The sequence below is a fragment of the Musa acuminata genome, chromosome BXJ3-5 (assembly GCF_036884655.1).
Source record: "Musa acuminata AAA Group cultivar baxijiao chromosome BXJ3-5, Cavendish_Baxijiao_AAA, whole genome shotgun sequence".
Lineage (NCBI taxonomy): Eukaryota > Viridiplantae > Streptophyta > Magnoliopsida > Zingiberales > Musaceae > Musa > Musa acuminata.
The window spans coordinates 41,168,833-41,187,511 of NC_088353.1; the positions used below are offsets into that span (position 1 = coordinate 41,168,833).

General features: G+C 35.2%; 2 protein-coding genes across 2 annotated transcripts; both read right to left on the minus strand.

Moving 5' to 3' along the window:
• Nucleotides 1-713: 713 nt before the first annotated feature.
• Nucleotides 714-6,024, minus strand: LOC135638915 (uncharacterized). The gene is made up of 3 exons (XM_065152490.1): nucleotides 5,599-6,024; nucleotides 3,861-4,048; nucleotides 714-1,407 (listed from the first exon to the last, which is right to left on the minus strand). The coding sequence occupies exons 1-3, from the start codon at nucleotides 5,990-5,992 to the stop codon at nucleotides 901-903; spliced, it is 1,089 nt and encodes a 362-aa protein (XP_065008562.1). The 5' UTR covers nucleotides 5,993-6,024; the 3' UTR covers nucleotides 714-900.
• Nucleotides 6,025-7,244: 1,220 nt separating this feature from the next.
• LOC135638924 (putative clathrin assembly protein At5g35200) lies at nucleotides 7,245-16,315 on the minus strand. The gene is made up of 16 exons (XM_065152517.1): nucleotides 16,089-16,315; nucleotides 15,416-15,533; nucleotides 15,244-15,313; nucleotides 14,607-14,704; nucleotides 13,801-13,942; nucleotides 13,611-13,711; nucleotides 11,671-11,754; nucleotides 11,541-11,591; nucleotides 11,389-11,454; nucleotides 11,249-11,314; nucleotides 10,137-10,217; nucleotides 9,943-10,020; nucleotides 8,331-8,489; nucleotides 8,177-8,252; nucleotides 7,970-8,085; nucleotides 7,245-7,815 (listed from the first exon to the last, which is right to left on the minus strand). The coding sequence occupies exons 2-16, from the start codon at nucleotides 15,509-15,511 to the stop codon at nucleotides 7,462-7,464; spliced, it is 1,638 nt and encodes a 545-aa protein (XP_065008589.1). The 5' UTR covers nucleotides 15,512-15,533; nucleotides 16,089-16,315; the 3' UTR covers nucleotides 7,245-7,461.
• Nucleotides 16,316-18,679: the final 2,364 nt, after the last annotated feature.

An 18,679-nucleotide genomic window follows, 5' to 3' on the forward strand; every position in this document is an offset into this window, starting at 1 on the left:
GAACCCTTGACCATCATGCCTCCATGGATTACTCCTTGAGCATATGTTATTATAGGAATGGCATTGAATTGCTTGTATCAGCTAAGCACTGTGAAGTCTAAGAAAGGAAGCCCCACTTGCAACAGGAACAAAGATTATATCAATCCCACTTACTGACCAAAAAGATTATATTTCATACACTGACCATCATTCTTGAAAGTAGAGATTGGAACAAGGAATTGTTAGACCAGCATAGGACAAGTAGATCTGAAAACTATTGGTTGATGACTACATTAGCCCAACTCCAATGAGGTACAGGGTTGAGCCATTAACAGTATCTTCACCTTTATTTTATGTCTTTAGTGATCTAGAAGATATTTATAGAGAGGACCTAATCATTGTATAACTAGAAAGATAAATTAGAGAGGAGTGCAGCTTCACTTCTACATCATGAAGACTGTATTTAAAGGGAATTCCACACTGGTAATGGAGGAAAACAATGATACTGTTCTTAAAGATACATTTAGAAAACAATGGACAAAACATGGTCTCTTGTTTGTTCACTATGTTCACAGATGGGGTTGTTCTCACTAGATGTGTGGGTTCATAATTGTGATAGTTTGACATTAAGTGGCTGGTTGAACAGAAACTTCTAATGATGATTTGATGAACATTTGGACTTGTTAGAAACAAGAAAACACAAAATAGAATTAGCAGTTGGAGGCAAATTCAAATTAAGGTCACATAAGGTGGGAATTGATATCCACATCAGATTTCCATCAGATTAAAGGATAGTTAATTCCATAAATATACAAGGATGAACTCTATGCCAGACTGATTTTATGCAGTTAGAAGAGCTTGAACTGAGTTCATTTACAACAAGAAAAGAAAAAAGGGTAACTATGTACAATGGCGGAAACCCTAGGTGCTCTTATCAATAGAAGATTTCTCCAGAATTTCAAAGTCAGAAGAATCCTCGACCGCTTGCCAATCACTCGATTCCTCATCTGAAGACATCTTCAGTTTTGGCATTTTTCGAGTAGCCATGTTTTTCTCTCCAGCAGAAGCATGCTTCCTCCTAAAGGAGTGCGATGCACACACCTGCTCTTCTGTCAAGAGCGAATCCATGTACTTCTCCATCACAAAAAGATTGCCCTGGCTGGTGTCCCTTGGTGAAATATCATCAGGTCCAAGTTTCATCGTGCCAATGGAAGTGTCTACTGCGCTGGTTACCTCGGACCACCGATCAATGCTTTGCTGAGATCTCATCATGGTGATTAATGCATCTTCCCAGGATTCATTATCTTCTTGCTGGATACCGCCAAGTTTCTCACTCAGCAATGAAGGTAAGCTCTCTGAATCTTGGTTCTCAGATTTAGTTGGTCTGTTGCATGGCTCCTTTGCCATTCTGCGCAATGAGTCCACAATCTGCCAAGAGACTAATAAGATAATGAGAAGGAAATGTGTCAACAAGCACAAAGCTGATCAGTTAATTTTGAAAAGATATGTCTCTTTCGATTAATTTTGTAGCTAAAAAAAGTTTTGACTTAAACCATTTGAAAAAACAAAGCAGGCAGTAAGAGCTTCCTGAAGAAGTTCGAGAATTCGCAGCATTCACTGCATAGGAAACAAGTCAAGGTCAGGAGAGGAGCAAGTGGTTGCTTTATCCATGCATTTATCCATGTACCATTAAGAAAGGAGAAAATGATCCCACTCGTCCTTTTCTCAAAAGTCAAAACAAAACAAAATGTATCAAGTATTAGCACAATATGAAGGCACGTTAACAACAAAGAATAGCTACATGCATGTTTTTCTAATGCCTAAAACATATTGCACCAGAGCAATCACGACTGTAAATTTAAGCCATCAAATTGAAGTCAGCTAGGCATATGAAACAAAGAAATGGCTTCTCGTACCAGCAAAATCACATTGTTAAGATTACATGTTCAGACAATACAATCAGCACTCAAGAATTATAAGAACCTCTATTGATATTCAGATAACTAATTTACTTTTGTCAAATATATTCAAGCAATTTTTATAGCTTCATATGTCAACATTTTGTTAATATTCTAATTTTGGCCATTTAAATCTCAAGGAAATTCAAACCACGAAATCTAAGAAGAAATGAAGTAATTAGTGAATAGAAGTACAAAATACAGTAAGTGCAAGAATTTAAATTTAGCAAGCACAACTGAAGAACTTGAAAGGAAGTAAACATGATAACCAAATCTCAAGTATATAAGAAAATTTAGGCAGCATTTAGTGGACAGGGACAAAAGGAGTCACACATGATGCCTATCTATCTGATTTCTCAACGAGATAAAAGCAAAATTAAGGTATACACAGAAACAATCCCTCTACCTCTCTTTGTAACTTGTAGGGTGGAGAGGGTATTGAAAGATAACATTTACCAAGGTTCTTTATCTAAAGTGGATATGCTTATCTTGCCTCTAAAAGAATGCAGATTAATTGAAAATTGTGAACATTATTATGTCACTCTTCAATTGAAATGTTTGTAGAATCACTAGGTCGATTCATTTCACTTTGTAACTGCTAATGAACTATACAAGCTATTCTACCTGGATAGGTAATTTCAACTGCCATCATGAAACACATCCATCATGAATGTCTTCTCTCCTATAAAAGCAATTGAACACATACCCATCCAAGTGCAATGAAAAATATTTGTTAAAAATTAACATTGTAGTGCTGCTATACAATAAAATTTGACACTATAATCCCTCGTATGGAAACCCAAAAGAGACCTCTTCCAAGGAAAAACTACGACACAGCATCTTTAGTTGAACAGGACAACTAGGTCTCTCAATCCAACCTAAAGAAACTCTATTACTCTTGAATTTCTCTATTGTTTGTTGAACAATTGCCTTTTCATCGGCCTCCTCATGGCATTCTCATCCTTGGGAAGTATAAAAGATAAAGTACTACTACTTTTATCTTCTTCTTTTTTCCATCAGATGCAATGCATATATTCTGAAGTATGTGTTGCCATTAGGAGATGGCAAATTTTGACCAAAAAAAAAGAAGTAAAAACAATACAAAAAATGCATTTTAGCATAAATCCAAGGTTTTACATAGTGACCAGTTTGTATAGTGTCAGTAGTTCAGACCTTTTTCACAATGGATCAATCAATGTCAACTTTAAACTGTTTCTGCCTCCTCCATTAAATGGGTTACATAAAATCGAGTCAATTAGCGTGTGTATCAAGTGGGAGGGTTGTGGGTCTGTATTTTTGACATGATTATTAATGAGTCGATCTAGAGTTGGGAATTTTGCTCTAATGTATGCAATTCAAGTTGACATGACCTGATGATACCAATATCCATGACTCATCTGTATATTATCCCTTTTCCCTCATCTCTTCTGATATCCTTTCCTTAATAGTGACAATGAGTCTTCTTCACTAGCAACATTGTCCGAGTCTAACTGATTCTAGACAGGTCAATCAAGTTTCATACAAGAAAGCATGTTGCGTCAAGTTGACATGGGTACTCGAAAATGATGTGGAAAATTCAAGCAGAATTCCTGATAAACAATATTTTAAAATCAACTCGTCCAATAAGGATCCGAAATCTAAAAATAAATGCATGTGTATAGTGGCAAAAATGAAATGGAAAGCAAAATAATGTAAAATAAATTAAGGACGCATGCAGAAAATTGTAAATAGTTGAGACATTAAGACTTAATGTTGCTGTCGTAAAATATGGGTAATTATGAACACACTAAGGTTGGAAGTCTATATTTACACAGATCTAACTTACAACTACCAATAGAATAGCAATAAGTCTTTTGGAAAATTCTGAAATATAAGAAAATTTTCCTAGACATGTAGCTACCATGAAGAATTCAATCTCATTACCTGATAAGTTAATAACAGTTCACAATCATGTTTGCGCAGCTTGGGATGCAACAAGGCAAAATATATCCTCCAAAAGGATTCCTCACTCATGTAGGTGGGACAAAGGCTGACTCGAAGAGATTGTAGATCAGGGATAAAGTGTTCCACAGTTGAAATATGTTCTTTTTGAATACTAGATATCTGAAACTCTGCAAAATTAAAAGAACAATTTGGCCATCATTTCCACATGCTAGTATATCAGCATGCAATCACACAAGATTTGTCAAAAACAGATGTATATCAAAGGCAACTTTCATAAACATAGTAAGTCTTTTGGCCATCTTTGATTGTCAAATACCCCTAGTAAGTCCTTATGCAGATACTTCCTCCAAGTTTTGATATACATTCTATCTCCCTGAACATTTTGAAGTAAGTCCTGAATATGCACCATTAAAAGGGAATAAAATTAAAAAGTTGTTTTACATTTTATCATAGAGGATATGAACAAAAACGAAAAAACTGCAAACAAAAGATTAACTTTAAATTAAGATGAGATCAAGACAAGCAAATTTAAGAAGTTGTTGTTAGAATCCACCACAACATCCCGAAATAAAAGACAATAAAGTAAGGTCCAGTTCAAGAGGCTTCCGCTAATGTAAGGTCCGAAGAGGTTCAATGTATGCAACTCTATCCTGTAAGAATGATTTACAAATTTTAGTTCAGCCCTTCTATGATATATATGTGAACTCCATTAAGGATTTTAACAATCCATGTCTCATCCAAGTCATTGTTTTCTTATGCATGAGTCACAATCTTGTTCAATGCTGTCTTGTTACCTATTTCTTGCCATTGCATCCACCTTTGGTACACATCAACTAGTACCAAAATGACATGTCATGTGTTTGGTAACAGATTCCAAACTAGTATAAAGAATGTAAACAAGAAACCAGTAGCACATACAAAAGAAAAAAAACCTAAATCTTATTCGAAAGGTAACCATTAATCTCATCTTTTTGACATTAGTATATCACTAACTTATGTTGGCCAACCTAGGGCTACCACGTTCATGCCACAAGCATCCCCGGCATGATCAAGAACACAAGCAGTTTATGATACTAAAATTTGCATGTTCCACAAAAACAATAACAAAACTTGTTGACCAGAATCTTCCAACTTAATAGACCTGATACCTAACATGTGGTGATTCATCCATCTAGAAGAATAATCTTCTCTTTAGATTATCTAAGCCAACAATATCCATACAATAAACTAGCTGTGTTCATAAAATGGATTAGCTCTAAAGTAACTATACTAACAGTGAAAAGGCAATATCCCTAGCCGAACATATGACTTAAAACCTATAATAAAACAGCAGCCAAATTAAATCCAGAGGTGACAGTCAATAATATCTAGGTAAATTGCCAGAAGATAAAACACAAAGGGAATAATTCGACTCTTATGTGTCGAAGTATACGGTAACAGATAAAGGAAGTTATTGGGAAGTCATGATGCCATAAGAAATATTCCAAGTGGCAAGATTATAACTAATAATGAAAGCCGAAAGGAAATATGTTATATCTAACACATCAAAGAGTTTGTACTTAATAACGCAAAATTAGCAAAATTCTTTATTCAATCATTATTTTCGTAGATAACATATTTCCAAAATCAAGAATCGAAGCAAAGGAAGAAAAGACGCGAAAGAATGTAATCGACTGAGATGATAGCATCTCCGAATTAATGAAGCAAGGAATTCTACCGTCATCCAGAGTCACCGGGAACTCCAGCCAAGACTCGGGGCACTTGACGAGATCGCCGACGAATTCAAGCACCTCCTCAGACACCCCGACGGTCCTCGCATCGCCAGCGCGGTCGGAGCATCCCCTGTCCCGATCAGAAGGGCCCCGGAACGCGCCGGAGAGGCGAGAGAGGCCGCTTCGGAAGCCGCCTCCGATCTCGGCGAGGTCGCTGAGGATGCCAGCCAGGGCCCTCGCGGAGGGGCGAGGGGTCGGCGCGGCGGGCCGGGGGGACGGCGGGGGGGAGTCGTGGTGCGGCAGGGGGAGGAGGGGGGAGAGGAAGCAGGCGACATCGAGAAGGTGGCGACTGAGCTCGGATAGGTCGTCCCTCACGCCACGGAAACCACGGACCGCCATGGTTAGGTCTTCGATGGTGAGAGAGAGAGACGAAGCGGCTTCGTTCTATATTGGAATATTTGCATATAAATCCTCATACAAACTTAAAAATAATTCAATTAACCTATTTAAGATTTAATGTATTATAAAAGCTCCTCTAAATATTAATATCTTCACATATACCCCTCCCTTTCCCTCACCCCCATAAGTAGAAATAACTATTCTTGTTAACTTTAACTAATTTAAATTAAAAAGATAAATATGAGATGAACAATAAAGATATAAATATATATATATATATAATTTTATCAAATTTTATAAGAATATATATACATAATTACCTCGATCTATCTCTATTACAATATGTTATTTATTAAATTAATAAATTTAAATTGTATTATATAATATTTAATGAGATTTTTTTTTTGGTGTGTAGAGGTTATGATCTCAATAATTTGACTCTTTACCAGAAAAGCTAATAAGTACCTTCTAAATTTTTTTTTAAATTATCATATGTTAAATGTAAAAATATGTTAGATAGATCTAATATGTCACCAATTATATTATTTTTAAAATAAAAAAACATAATGGATGAAGTTGTCGATCATCAATCGAGTCGAAAATATCATTATAGATTATTATTTTAGGTATAAAAATATATCGTAACAACCATTATAATCTTATGAGGTGATTGACAACAACCAAATTGGTTGATTTGTGTGTGTTTGAAAAAATTAAGGTTGAGACTTTTGAGTGCATAAATGCTTTAGAGAACATATTGTATATTAGTTTGCCAATTCAAGTTAGACTTGGGTTACATTTGGATTGGATTTGGAGTCAGACCATAGTCCCCATCTTATGTAATTGTTCAATGGAGGCATATTAAATAACAGTAAATTTGCATGAGAATTAAAATCAAAATTCCTCCAACCAGACACCAAGAATTTGAATCACTTAATTCTAATACCCATCAATGATCAAATCTTGTAAATGAATGACACCAGAGAGTTAAACAATCAAAAGAACAAGGTCTTGGATCTTTTTTTTTGGTTCAGTTAGCCAGAAGATAAAGAGTCAGTCAAAAGGATGCTGATTAAGAAGAAAAATATAAGAATGTTTAATTTGCTATGGTTGGAATCAACACAAATGAAAACCAAAGTTTCCTGAATAACCAATGGGGAAAGAAAGGCACATTTAAATTCTAATCATTGAAGCACTAGTATCATACCTGCTTCTTGCACTATACAACTTTGGTTGCTGGAATAAAGATTCATAGAGAATCATAGAAAATAATCTTCATTATTATAATCTATGGTAACAAATAATCAAATATTGTTCCTCACTCACAATGCAAATAAATAGTTACATAGCATATACAATGCCACTAGAAATAAATCATGACTATGGATCAATATGCCTCATAAAAATTGTCATCAACCACTATTGACAGTAATCCTGTGAAGAACAAAATATAAGAGCATTTCTCTCATCTAGATAAGACCAGTGTATGCATTGGATGCTTGAAGAGGCACTCCTGAAGCATATGGAACATCTGCATATGGATTAGCAAAAGGGTTCACAGGGGCCTGGTGAGGTTGCTGACCAGCCATTATCATCTGCTGCTGGAACAGGAAAGCTTGCTGTTGCTGGGCCATTGCTGCCATCTGCACCAAATGAGGTGCAGCAATTGCATTTGAAGCATAGAATGGGTCATGAACCATTGGTTGCATCATTGGAGCTGCCATGGGAGCCAACTCCCATGGGTTGTAGGTCACATTTTGATTTGCTATTCTCTCTGCATCATCGTATAAGCTGTCTAATGTAAGCTTGTCCAGTCCTCCAGCCTGCAGGCAAGTGAATGCACTTATGATAGTAGACAAGCAAATTTGCATAATTGTTCACATGCAGGGTCCCAACTAATCTATCCATGTTGATGGCAAAAGCTTTCAAGAACCGAGAACCCAGCTCAGGTATACATGTTCAGAATATGAGACATACCAATTTACTTGAAGCCACAGCAGTTTCGTTTGAGCTGGGAGCTGTCACAAGTGCCAACTCCCAGCCTGTAGTTCCATTTTCTGGGTTACTAGAGGTAGCAAAGCTTGAAACATTATCTGCATAATTTGCATTCAGAAAGGGAAAAAATTAAAGGGACCAGTAGATGCACTTAAATAAAGCATTGAAATTTTTGGTTAGGTAGTTTACCAACTGGAACAATGGCAAGTGCCATAGCATTCTTGCTATCTAGGTCTGATTTATCTGGGTTGGCATCATTTAATCCCTGATAAAAATGAGTTGAACCATAGCTCAGAGATATTAAAGGCTAAAAGGAACCATCACATTTGGATCTATTCAATACCAGCAAGTCTGTCTGTTCTGATACTTCAGACACAAGGGTTTCCACTTTAACTGGTTCTGGTGGTGGAGGTGGCGGTGGAGGTGCTTCTTCCTCTTCAGGAGTCTTCTTGTACTCTATTGCTAATACTTCCTTTGGAGAAACATCTTTCTCATCTCTTGCCTGGGTAAAAATGTTTACGTGTTCAAGAAATTAACAGTTCACTAGAATCAAGAAGGATATAAGAGAATTCAGATGCAACCACCTAACCATTCAGACACTAGATTTTAGTACTTACAGGAAAAACACAAAAGATTGGATAAAGAAGGCGCATTGACATGATAATTACTATTGCAGATCATCTATTCATATTGAGGTACTGTTGCAAGTGCAACAGATACTGGTGAGTTTGTTTCAGAAGATAATTCAGAGTCATATATCTCAATGCCATGAACAAGATCTAAATCATGAATTACAAGTTATCTAATCACTGCCAAAGGAGCTCTGAAAAAATCTGGCAACAAAAACAGCAATTTGCTTCATAATTTTGAGTAGATTGTACCAACTGAAAGTTAACAATGATTTTATGAATTTTCCCAAAAAGACTACCGCAACTGGACAATTCAAATTTCACCAACCATATCAGGAGCTCATTTATGTTTCATCTAATGTCACACTGCAACTGAGGAACTAAATTATATGTTAAAGCTACACTGCAACAAGCAGTAACATTCCAAGTACTTCGAGTCGGCTAGACAGATATCTTCTCGTCATTAAGTTCTAAATAGGACAATATTCCTAGTAAAACTAAGAGGAATTAATTTTTTATTGTTTTTAATAAAAAAATTCTTAGATCTTCCTCTATTCTTTTGGCACTCTAGTACTAATCGATTCATCTAACTCAATGATGACATGTATAGGTCATCTTAAACGTTCTTTTCTCATTCTATCAGGGCTATACCTATTCATTCGCAAATAAAACATTTCTTTATTTTATTTTCTAATAATCACACATATGCATTCAATATTTTCATCTTGGCTACACTAACTTTTTGTATATCATGTCTTCACTCCCAATTCTCCAACCTGCAAGTATGGTCAACCATACAACAATTGTGTACAAATTTTCTTTTAATTGAAGGGGCACAAGAAAATTACGTCAAATCTCCCAATAGTTTTGTAAGCTTTAACCATCATAGTTTTTACTCCATGAACAATGTGATCTTTTCTTCCTGTCGCACAATAGATTAAATCATTTCTAAAACAATTAACTTATTGTCCATCCATCTTAGTTGCACTCTCAGTTCTTATCTAAGCATATTTCCATATTCAGCCTTACTTTTATTTAATATAAAAACCTTTACTTTCTAATGTTTGCCTCCATGTCAAAAATTAATCTCAATTAAACTCATATGAAATGGAATAAATGGAAGTCTATCCTGTATATGTCTTGTAATTTATCCATTACGTCATCAAATCCTCTTTTGAATGATGCTCTAATTTAAGCAGGCTTAAATTTTTACAGCTTGCATATCACTTTTCCGATATAGAAATATCAGTAGCTGAATAAGTGTATTGAAAGAAGATATTACAGAGAACTGAAAATTTGCAAAGATAAACCAAGTAGGCTTCTAACCTGATCTTTGCCAACAGTCGAAGATCGTGGAGCATCTCTCACATAGTCCTCCATTGTGGTTAGAAATGATGCAGGGGGCTGCCATTATATTTTTATAAGATAACTTCAGTCAGATCTGGCAATTCTTTTATACAAAAAATGATTGCTTACATTAACTACCAGGAGAACTAGGACAGATCTATGAAAAACAGAACCTGTTCAATTTTTATAAATGTTTCTCCACGACCAATGTCCATGCTTTTGCACACTTCATAAAATTCTGACAGTCTTTCGGCCTGCAGATCATCGAGTGATTTTAGAAATAAAACAGTAAACCTCTAGTTTAGATTCATTTTAGGTGGTTCAAAAGCTTAAAATTTTGCAGTCTTGGCTTGATATGGCTGCATACAAACTGAGCCACTCGCTTTACCTCAAACTCTAGTCATTACTGTCTTACTTCAAGCTTTAAAAGTTTCTGACAGTAAGCTAGAGGCAAGCTCAGTTCAAGTTCTACATTATGGTAATTTATCTGGAAGTGCTTTCAAATTGCCTACTAAGCTTGTTTGATCAAACCTCAGTGTATGGCTAAAAGCCTGGTTGAGTTGGGTGAGGCCAATCACCTCCCACTTAAGTTAATTAGAGCTTGAATAACTCAGTATATTGACTCATTGGACCCAATCACACTTGGATGCCAGCAGTGGCTGGTTGTGGACCACAAATGTCCCAAAAGAGTGGGGAAAAAGGGTTGAAGTATTCTGCCTGAATTCTGCCGACATGGTTACTGCTAGGCTATTCTATAAATTTATAGTGGAGCTTTGATACAGTTAGACATCTCTAGGAAATTAAAGCAGGTCTGCTGACTTAATGCAAGAAAACCATTTTTCCTTAAATCAAGAATATCTCGCATCTCAATGGAAGCTATTCCTCCAGATCCTCCTATCATTAATGGATAGTTATTTTGGTTCTCATCTACCTTATCATTACCCCAAGAAGCATTATCATTCGATATCCGGATATACTTCTTATTGCAACAACTGATAGTTGAGACATCTAAATCATACATACACTAAAGACATTTTTATAGATTAAAGCTGAAAACTAATTTGGTTTTGCATTGTCCATCAAGAAATTCTTTTAGCTCTAGGTTCTAAATCTGAATTGGATTGCCAGAACAAAGAAAAACTCCTACTCCATTTCCTTTTAAGCCTTGGTTTTAATTAAATGACAACATAAATTTTCATTACACCAGAGCATAATATACAATAAATGTGGTTGTCATATATGAGAATTTAATACAAGTCTCAGAGAGATTAATTGTATTAATTACCTGATGACCTGCTCTTCTGTATATATCTAGTGCTCTAACTGCATCATGTCGTTGCATCTCAAAAAACTGCAGAAAGATGAGTTAGCAATAAATTTAAAATAGTGGGTTTTTTGGAGTAATAACTTGCAAAATTCCAATACCTTGTCAACCATATTTGTTATACCATCACTAATAGAATTATAAATCTTAATACTCTCCCCAGCAACCTAGCAGTGACAAGTCAGAAAAGACAAAGGTCATATAGCCATCAACAAAAACTTCATTATACAGAATAAACAGAAATTTTGCTCACCATAGAAAGTGCAAGATGAATTATAATATTATGGCATGCTGCTCCTTGTGGCTGCAAAAGGTTGACTATGAAGTCAATCACGCTAAATTATTCAATGACAAACAATAAAGAGTGCAGCTTGCCTGCTTACCTGGCAGCCAAGTAGGCGATGTAGTAGATGCTGCAGTGATGGCAAATGTTCAAGCAGCTCAGTAGTCTCAAGATTCTTAGTTCTCTACATAATTTGGACCATATCAAACATGGTGATATTCATTTCCATTATCAGATCAAGTATATATCTCAATGAATCAATTAGTAAATTACACACATATCAAATGCACATAACTAAACTCACAAAATATATGTGCAACATTATACTGAGTTGATAGCTGAAACCATACTATACATGAAAAAAGGGTGGTAGCCCAGTGCATGAAGCTCCCGAAATTATGGAGCCGATAGATATATCATCCAAATGAGTTCTAAGAAAGTATCAGGAAGGATATTTTATGTATCAATAACTAGACTTTGTTCATGAACAATAATTTGTTACAATGTATAATTCCTACATAATCATAACAAATTAATTCATCTAACTGAAATATCCCAGCACAGTGAGGCGATATGTAATGCTGCAAAAGTATCCAGTTTACTGTGATGATGTATGGTGATGGGTCCCCTAAGGATAATTCAGCAAGTCATATGTATCCTATATGCATCCAAAAAAGCTTGACATGTATTTTCCACTAACATGGCCTTTGCGGAGAGTCAATCTGTGCAATTTTACCCTACAAGTAAGAAAATAGTCTTCGTCACTTAACTCTTGATACCCAAGTCTCTAAGGAGCAACCTCGCATAGCACCAACTCCAAGGCTCACCCTCATTTTAACTGCTTGTCTACCATGCAATGTTATGCATGGAACAATGGACTAACCATGTCATCATACAACTAAATTCTTGACTAAAAGATCTCTATTTTAAGATTTAGTGTGACTTCTGACCCTGGCTTAAAAGAGCTTTTAACTACTAGTGCCTGGTGAAAAATGTTGAAAGTGCACAGAAATCCTAGCACATTTGAGACTGTCTAGACTATAATAATGTTCAAAAAGACATTCCAATGCACGTGCTTCCAACAAGGCAGGTAAGGAGAGGTTTTTCCTTGACTTAAGCCCTGGTCATCAGTTCATGAAGGAGCAATTTAACAGTGACCCTAGAGCTCATCCTCTAGTGCATAATATAGATCCCAACAATATACAAACATGGTAATAAGTAAAATTTATGGGGTTCATAATCCAGATAATAAAAAATTTCAAGGTATTTCACTTAAATTCCAATCAACTTAGAGGGCACAGATTTTTGGTTGACCAAAGTCACCAAACTACAGTTACAGTTTGTTATTAAAAACACAGCTCTAAGCCTGCCACCAAAATGTCATTAGATGTATCCTTAAAATTAAAGGGAAACAGGGATAAATAAAATGATCCACCCACTCCATCAAGGTCCCCAATATGCACAAAATGGTCTTTAAGAAAATTTTACATACAAACATCTAGATGTTTGTCCAAATTGTGAAACTATTCTATAAACTAATCAACAAGTATTGCAAGTCAATCTCTGGAATGCATGTAGCTCAAAAATTCAGTATGTTATAGCCGCATTATTCAAAGATCACTTATCTATGAATTTTCAGGGGTCCCTTTATGGGGTTTTTTGATTGGCACATTTGCCAAAAACCAAGTTGACAAACTTGATGTTATAAACTTTGTAAATATTAGTTTCAGAAAAGCCAATAAACTGAATATGTTTACTTGAATGCAAGGTTCTCAGAAAAAGTATCAATCATAGGGATGCATTTCTCCTCCAGCCTGAATGTTAGAGCTATCAATGCAAACCTTATATTAAACTATAAGTTCTTGACAATAATAAGAACCGACTTTAACAAAGATTTCCAAATTTAATAATGCTCGATTGAAGAGTAAATTAGTGTTTAATTAGAAATTTTACCAGAGGAAGCCTATGAAGCATTATAAAGTATAAAGTACACAAAAAATTTAAAAACAAAAAGAATGAAAAATCTGAACATATTCATACCGGAGGATCCGTCTCAACGTCATACTTGAGAACACGGAAACACTCAAGCCTCTCCTCTAAAAATAGAGCATAAGTACGTACCCATGCAGAATAATCCCAGGCTGAAAACCAGTCAAAGAAGATCCATCATACATGTAAAATGATTGTTTGTTTACATAACTCATTTTAGTCAACTGAAGACAATGAATACCATATGCACTGGAATCATCTTTAAAATGAGACAAGTTCAGCATATGATTTCTACTTTTCCCATAATTAATGAGTTCTTCACGGAATGTGGGGTCCACTTCCCTTAGAGCACGATGTATAACAATCAGGGTTTTCAATGCAACCTGAAGCAAGTCCAATACTAAATCAGTGACGGTATGAACAAAAATAAGTTGCACAAATGCTGCAGATAATTTTTCGTAAGGCACATTAAGATGGGCATCAGAATGAGGCATTAAGATTAACTAGTAAATTGTAAATATATTGCATAACACTGTATGAATATTTCACATCAATTTCAAATTTAAAATGAGATTTCCATAAAAAAAGGAAGTCCAGGAAAAAAATTATTTCCATCAAGAGATAAATTCAAAAGTAAAGCAAAAAAAATCAAATTATAATTTAAGCTCTCTAATCAATGTTATATTTCTGATTTTTAATTACTTTGATACCCACCAGCCAGACTTTTTTTTATGTTTCTGAATATTTCTTAATGTAAAAATCTTGAGCTGGATTAAACCATGCCATGCAACTCATGTAACAGTGAAATTAACCATGCAATAGTTGAATTTATTTACTGCATCAGTTGATCAAAATCAGAAACACCTTAAAATTATCCCTCAATATGTAATCATCACATGTAGAAATCAACTATTAATTATGGTAAGGGATACATGGTTCCTGAGATAAAGTAGCACATCACAGTCAATTCCTTTCTTTACTAATTTTTGGCTCTATGCACAATAAACTAGAACCATCACAGAGAAAAAATTATTCTGGAGTATATACCGCCCAATTGTGTGTCTTTGCAAGACGCCTAGCAAGAGCATGAATGCAGTAAGCAACATCTGCCCGAGGTCTGGCCGCTGAAATAGCAAAAAAGATGGCTGCAAAAATAGTAAACAACAAATTAAACAAGCATAAGATTGGAAAATATAAAAATGCAAACCAATAAACATCAAAGTTCATAAAGGTTTTGGTAAAAAATGCTCACAATAAATCCCAAAAAGGGACTCCAAAGTCCAAACATTAACTGCAGTTATTATTTATGAATGACTTACATGTATCAAACTAAGACAGCCTTAAACCACAAACTGATCCACCAAATAGAGAAAGATGGGTAAATTAGATAATTAATGGGTAGCAGAAGTTCTGTACTGACATGATGAAACAAATATGCTGAAGACTAGTTTTTTAAAAATATATCTTACAGTAAGCAAATATGAACAAGTTCTGAAAAATTTCTGTACTGGCATATCATGTATTAGCATTACTGTGTATATCAATAAGAAACAATCAACAAGACATCACATTCTAAGGAAAAGTCACACAGAAACATTTAGAATCTAAAAACAAAATGCACCACCCATAATAAAAGCTCCAATTATCTCCAAATGACAAATAAAGTAAACAATGTTGTTCCTACCTCGAATGTGCTTCTCCTTGGCAGGACGCTCAACATGGTTTGTGGCCCTCACAATGGCGATGTCTAGCTCCTGATCCAAAAGAAGCAATTTCAGCCAAAACATATCAGAGAACAAAGATAAATGAAATGGGAATATGGTGTAGAAGTCATGACATTAACAACGATCTCTAACCTTGTAATCGCTGTTCACTTTGGCCAAGCTGACTGTAGTCGTGTCTTTGATAGCTCCCAAGTACTTCCTCAAGCTCTGCTGCGTTCCTCCAGACATTTTCCCCTCCTAACCCAAGATCCTAGCCAACATAATTCACAACAACGATCTGAATCCAATTGTCCACAAATAACAGTATTCATATCTAAAAAGCCATCCAATTCGCACAAAAACACAAACCATGAGTCAAATCTGATTCTCTATGACTAGCACATTCAGATTAGCTTTAAGCAATCTTTTCCTTTTTTTCTCTAAAAGAAAGATCTAATAAAAAAGAGATCAAAATAATCAGATCCACGTGAACAGTAAGCCTCCGAGTAATTACTTCTCAGCCCACCATAAACAACTCATCGAAAATTCCGTAATTGATTACAACAAGTCTCATTTACGAATTCGACCAAAGATCCAACCAACAACACACAAAAGGCATCAAAATCACGGCAGAGCATCAAAATCAAACACTCAGCACATAAAATCTCGTAAAAGAAGTAGACTTTCGGAACAAAACATGACCCGATCTCTCAATTACCGACTCAGAAAAAGGGAAAAAAGAAGAGCCTTTAAGAGAACACCTAATAACTCCTATCGAGCAACAAAATGAACGGATCAGAAACAACCAAACACTACATGAACCTACCAAATTCGAAGAGGAACGACAGGAACGGGAGAAGAGGGAGTCGGAGAGCTCTGGAATCAAGAAATGGTCCGACGGAGCGAGGGAGGAAGTGGTTAGTGTTGCCCAAGCGTCCACTTTTCTACTCTCTCTCTCTCTCTCTCTCTTACACGCGCACACACACACAAAACAAAGACGACAACATCCCCCAATACAACTTAATAGAGGACCGCACAAAAGGAGTCGGTTGTGGTGTGGGTGTCGGCTCGTCGGTGGGGGTGGGGGTGGGGATGGTGGTACTGCTGGAGCAGGATACGGGGGAAGGTACACCTGATCTCATTCTTATAGTTTAGGTAAATATTTATTACTATTTTATATATAAATAAAAAGATTTAATAATTAGATTGGATAGCCCAATATTTCAATATATATATATATATAGGAGAAATAATTAATATGAGTAAAATTATACCCATTTGGATGAATATTTGATCCAACATTGACTTGTAAGAAATTATCAAGAAAAATATTGTCATTTTTTTAATATTTGTCCCTGAAAATTGTCATATATAAGTTTTATCCTTTCAAAATGAGAGGATAATTAAATGTTGAAATATAATTTGTAAGCAAAATATAAAAATTACTAAATAGTTAGCTTATCATTTCATAAAAAGATATTCTGAATAATCAAAATCTTTATAATCTAAACTTGAAAAATAATAAATTATTTAATATAAAAGTTAAATTTAATTATACATATATACTTAAAAAAAAACATTTCTCATGATAGGAAAGGATGGAGTTGGCTGTGGTTTGACTGTTTTCTGTCAGATCTTCTCACTGCCCACAATGGAAGGAAGAAAGAAAGGAAACATCCACTCCACACACACACTGAGTGGTGAAGTTATATATTTTAGTAGTTGAGAGCTACTGAGGAAGGAAGGAGGGAGGAAGATAGGAAGGCAAAGACAGGGGAAGAAGGCTGGTGACAGCTACAACCATGGCTGCTACTGCTTGCTTTCAGGTGTTGCCATGGGCTTTGACTACTAACACTAGTCTAAACAAACAATGCCAAGAAAAAGGCAGGTCAGTGTTGGCTGCTCAAAGAATTGGAACCAAAGAATGCAGCCACCTGCTGTTGTTTTCCACAAGAAAAAAACAGGACTTGATTGGAGAAACTGAAGAAAAATTCTGATCATCTGCACATCACATTGCTAAACAGATTGCATATGATTCAGAAACATAAGAAAATTCTATTAATTTTTATATGAGAACATATCTCGGAAACATCTTTTCATCCTACTTTAGTACATTATCTTTAAATATAGAAAAGTTCTTCGAGAACTCAAATCATGATCTTCTATAAAACAAAAAGGAAGCTTCATCATTGTACTAAGGTCCATCGCAATCTTGTTGATCCTTAGATAATTATGAATACTTAATTTTTTAACCAAAAAATAAAGATTTATGGTGTATTAATAGTCATTCTACAGAAGAACAAAAAAAATCTTAGTTTTATATTACTTGCCTTGCCAAACTAAATGGTGGAGAAAGAAAGAGAACATCATATATGAACCTTACATAGTTTGAGAAGCAAGGTTCAATGACATCTTTCCTGTATCACTCAAGTCAAAATTAGCTTCTAGCAGAAGTAGTAGTATCTTAAATTATTTTAGGTGATTATTCTGATCCAAAGTGGTTTGACACCTAAATTGAAATCCACCACTGTGATTGGTGGGTGAACAAATACAACTCTTTTATTATCTTCCTTGTTGGCCTAAACAATTAGCAGTTTAGCAATCAAAGCATACAAAGACAAGTATGAACATTAACTTCACATGGATTAGGATAATTAGCTCAATTATCTTGGAATAGAAATAGTTAGTGCTTTGCAGAAGCCATAAATTTCTTCACATGAAGAGGTCGCAAAAATGGCTTAATGCTAAAGTTTACTTTGCTTGCTGAAATAAAAAGTAGAGCTCCAATCACATCAATAAAGTTGAGTTAGGAAATGCTTTGGAAACCCACACAAACATGCTCAAGAAAACCAACATGGTTAGTCTAAATCAAGCCCTCTTTTGTGGAGCTCCAACTCATTGAAGCTTAAGAAATGAAAGGAAGACTTGTCCTCTTCTTCTTCTTCTTCTTCTTCTTCTTCTTCTTCATCTATGTCTGTCATCAAATGTTCTTGGTAAATACTAAACTCTGCTCATGTTTTCATATCTAATGAGGTCCCAGCTTTACCCAAGTCATGATGCAAACTCCTATTAATTGCACACTTTGGTCATCACCAACAATTAAAAGTAAATGAAAAGAAAAGCTAAACATGCAGCAGGAGGAAATCATTACCAATGAACTTTCAACTTTCCTCTGAAATTGTACTATCTAATGCCCAATTAATTTTTGTGACTTGTTAATTTATTTTCTTCTTAAAACTTTTGCATTCTTAAAAGAAAAGTGGTTATGTATTTAAAGATATATATTCTTATAAAGAATGGAAATAGAATACTTGTCATTCCAATTTTTAGCACAACATGCATACACCTCTAAATAGTTTTAGCATCATTATAAGTTTCTAAAGAGCATTAATGTAAACTAAAACTTCAATTAAAAAT

Excerpts from the sequence above, each read along its gene's own strand:
- LOC135638924 (XM_065152517.1), bottom strand. The coding sequence starts at position 15,511 with ATGTCTGGAGGAACGCAGCAGAGCTTGAGGAAGTACTTGGGAGCTATC. Across the intron at positions 11,455-11,540 it reads TTCATCTTGCACTTTCTATG|GTTGCTGGGGAGAGTATTAA; the intron begins GTGAGCAAAATT and ends TGTCACTGCTAG. Across the intron at positions 8,490-9,942 it reads CGACTGTTGGCAAAGATCAG|GCAAGAGATGAGAAAGATGT; the intron begins GTTAGAAGCCTA and ends ATTTTTACCCAG.
- LOC135638915 (XM_065152490.1), bottom strand. The coding sequence starts at position 5,992 with ATGGCGGTCCGTGGTTTCCGTGGCGTGAGGGACGACCTATCCGAGCTC. Across the intron at positions 4,049-5,598 it reads CCCGGTGACTCTGGATGACG|AGTTTCAGATATCTAGTATT; the intron begins GTAGAATTCCTT and ends TTAATTTTGCAG. Across the intron at positions 1,408-3,860 it reads AACTGTTATTAACTTATCAG|ATTGTGGACTCATTGCGCAG; the intron begins GTAATGAGATTG and ends GTCTCTTGGCAG.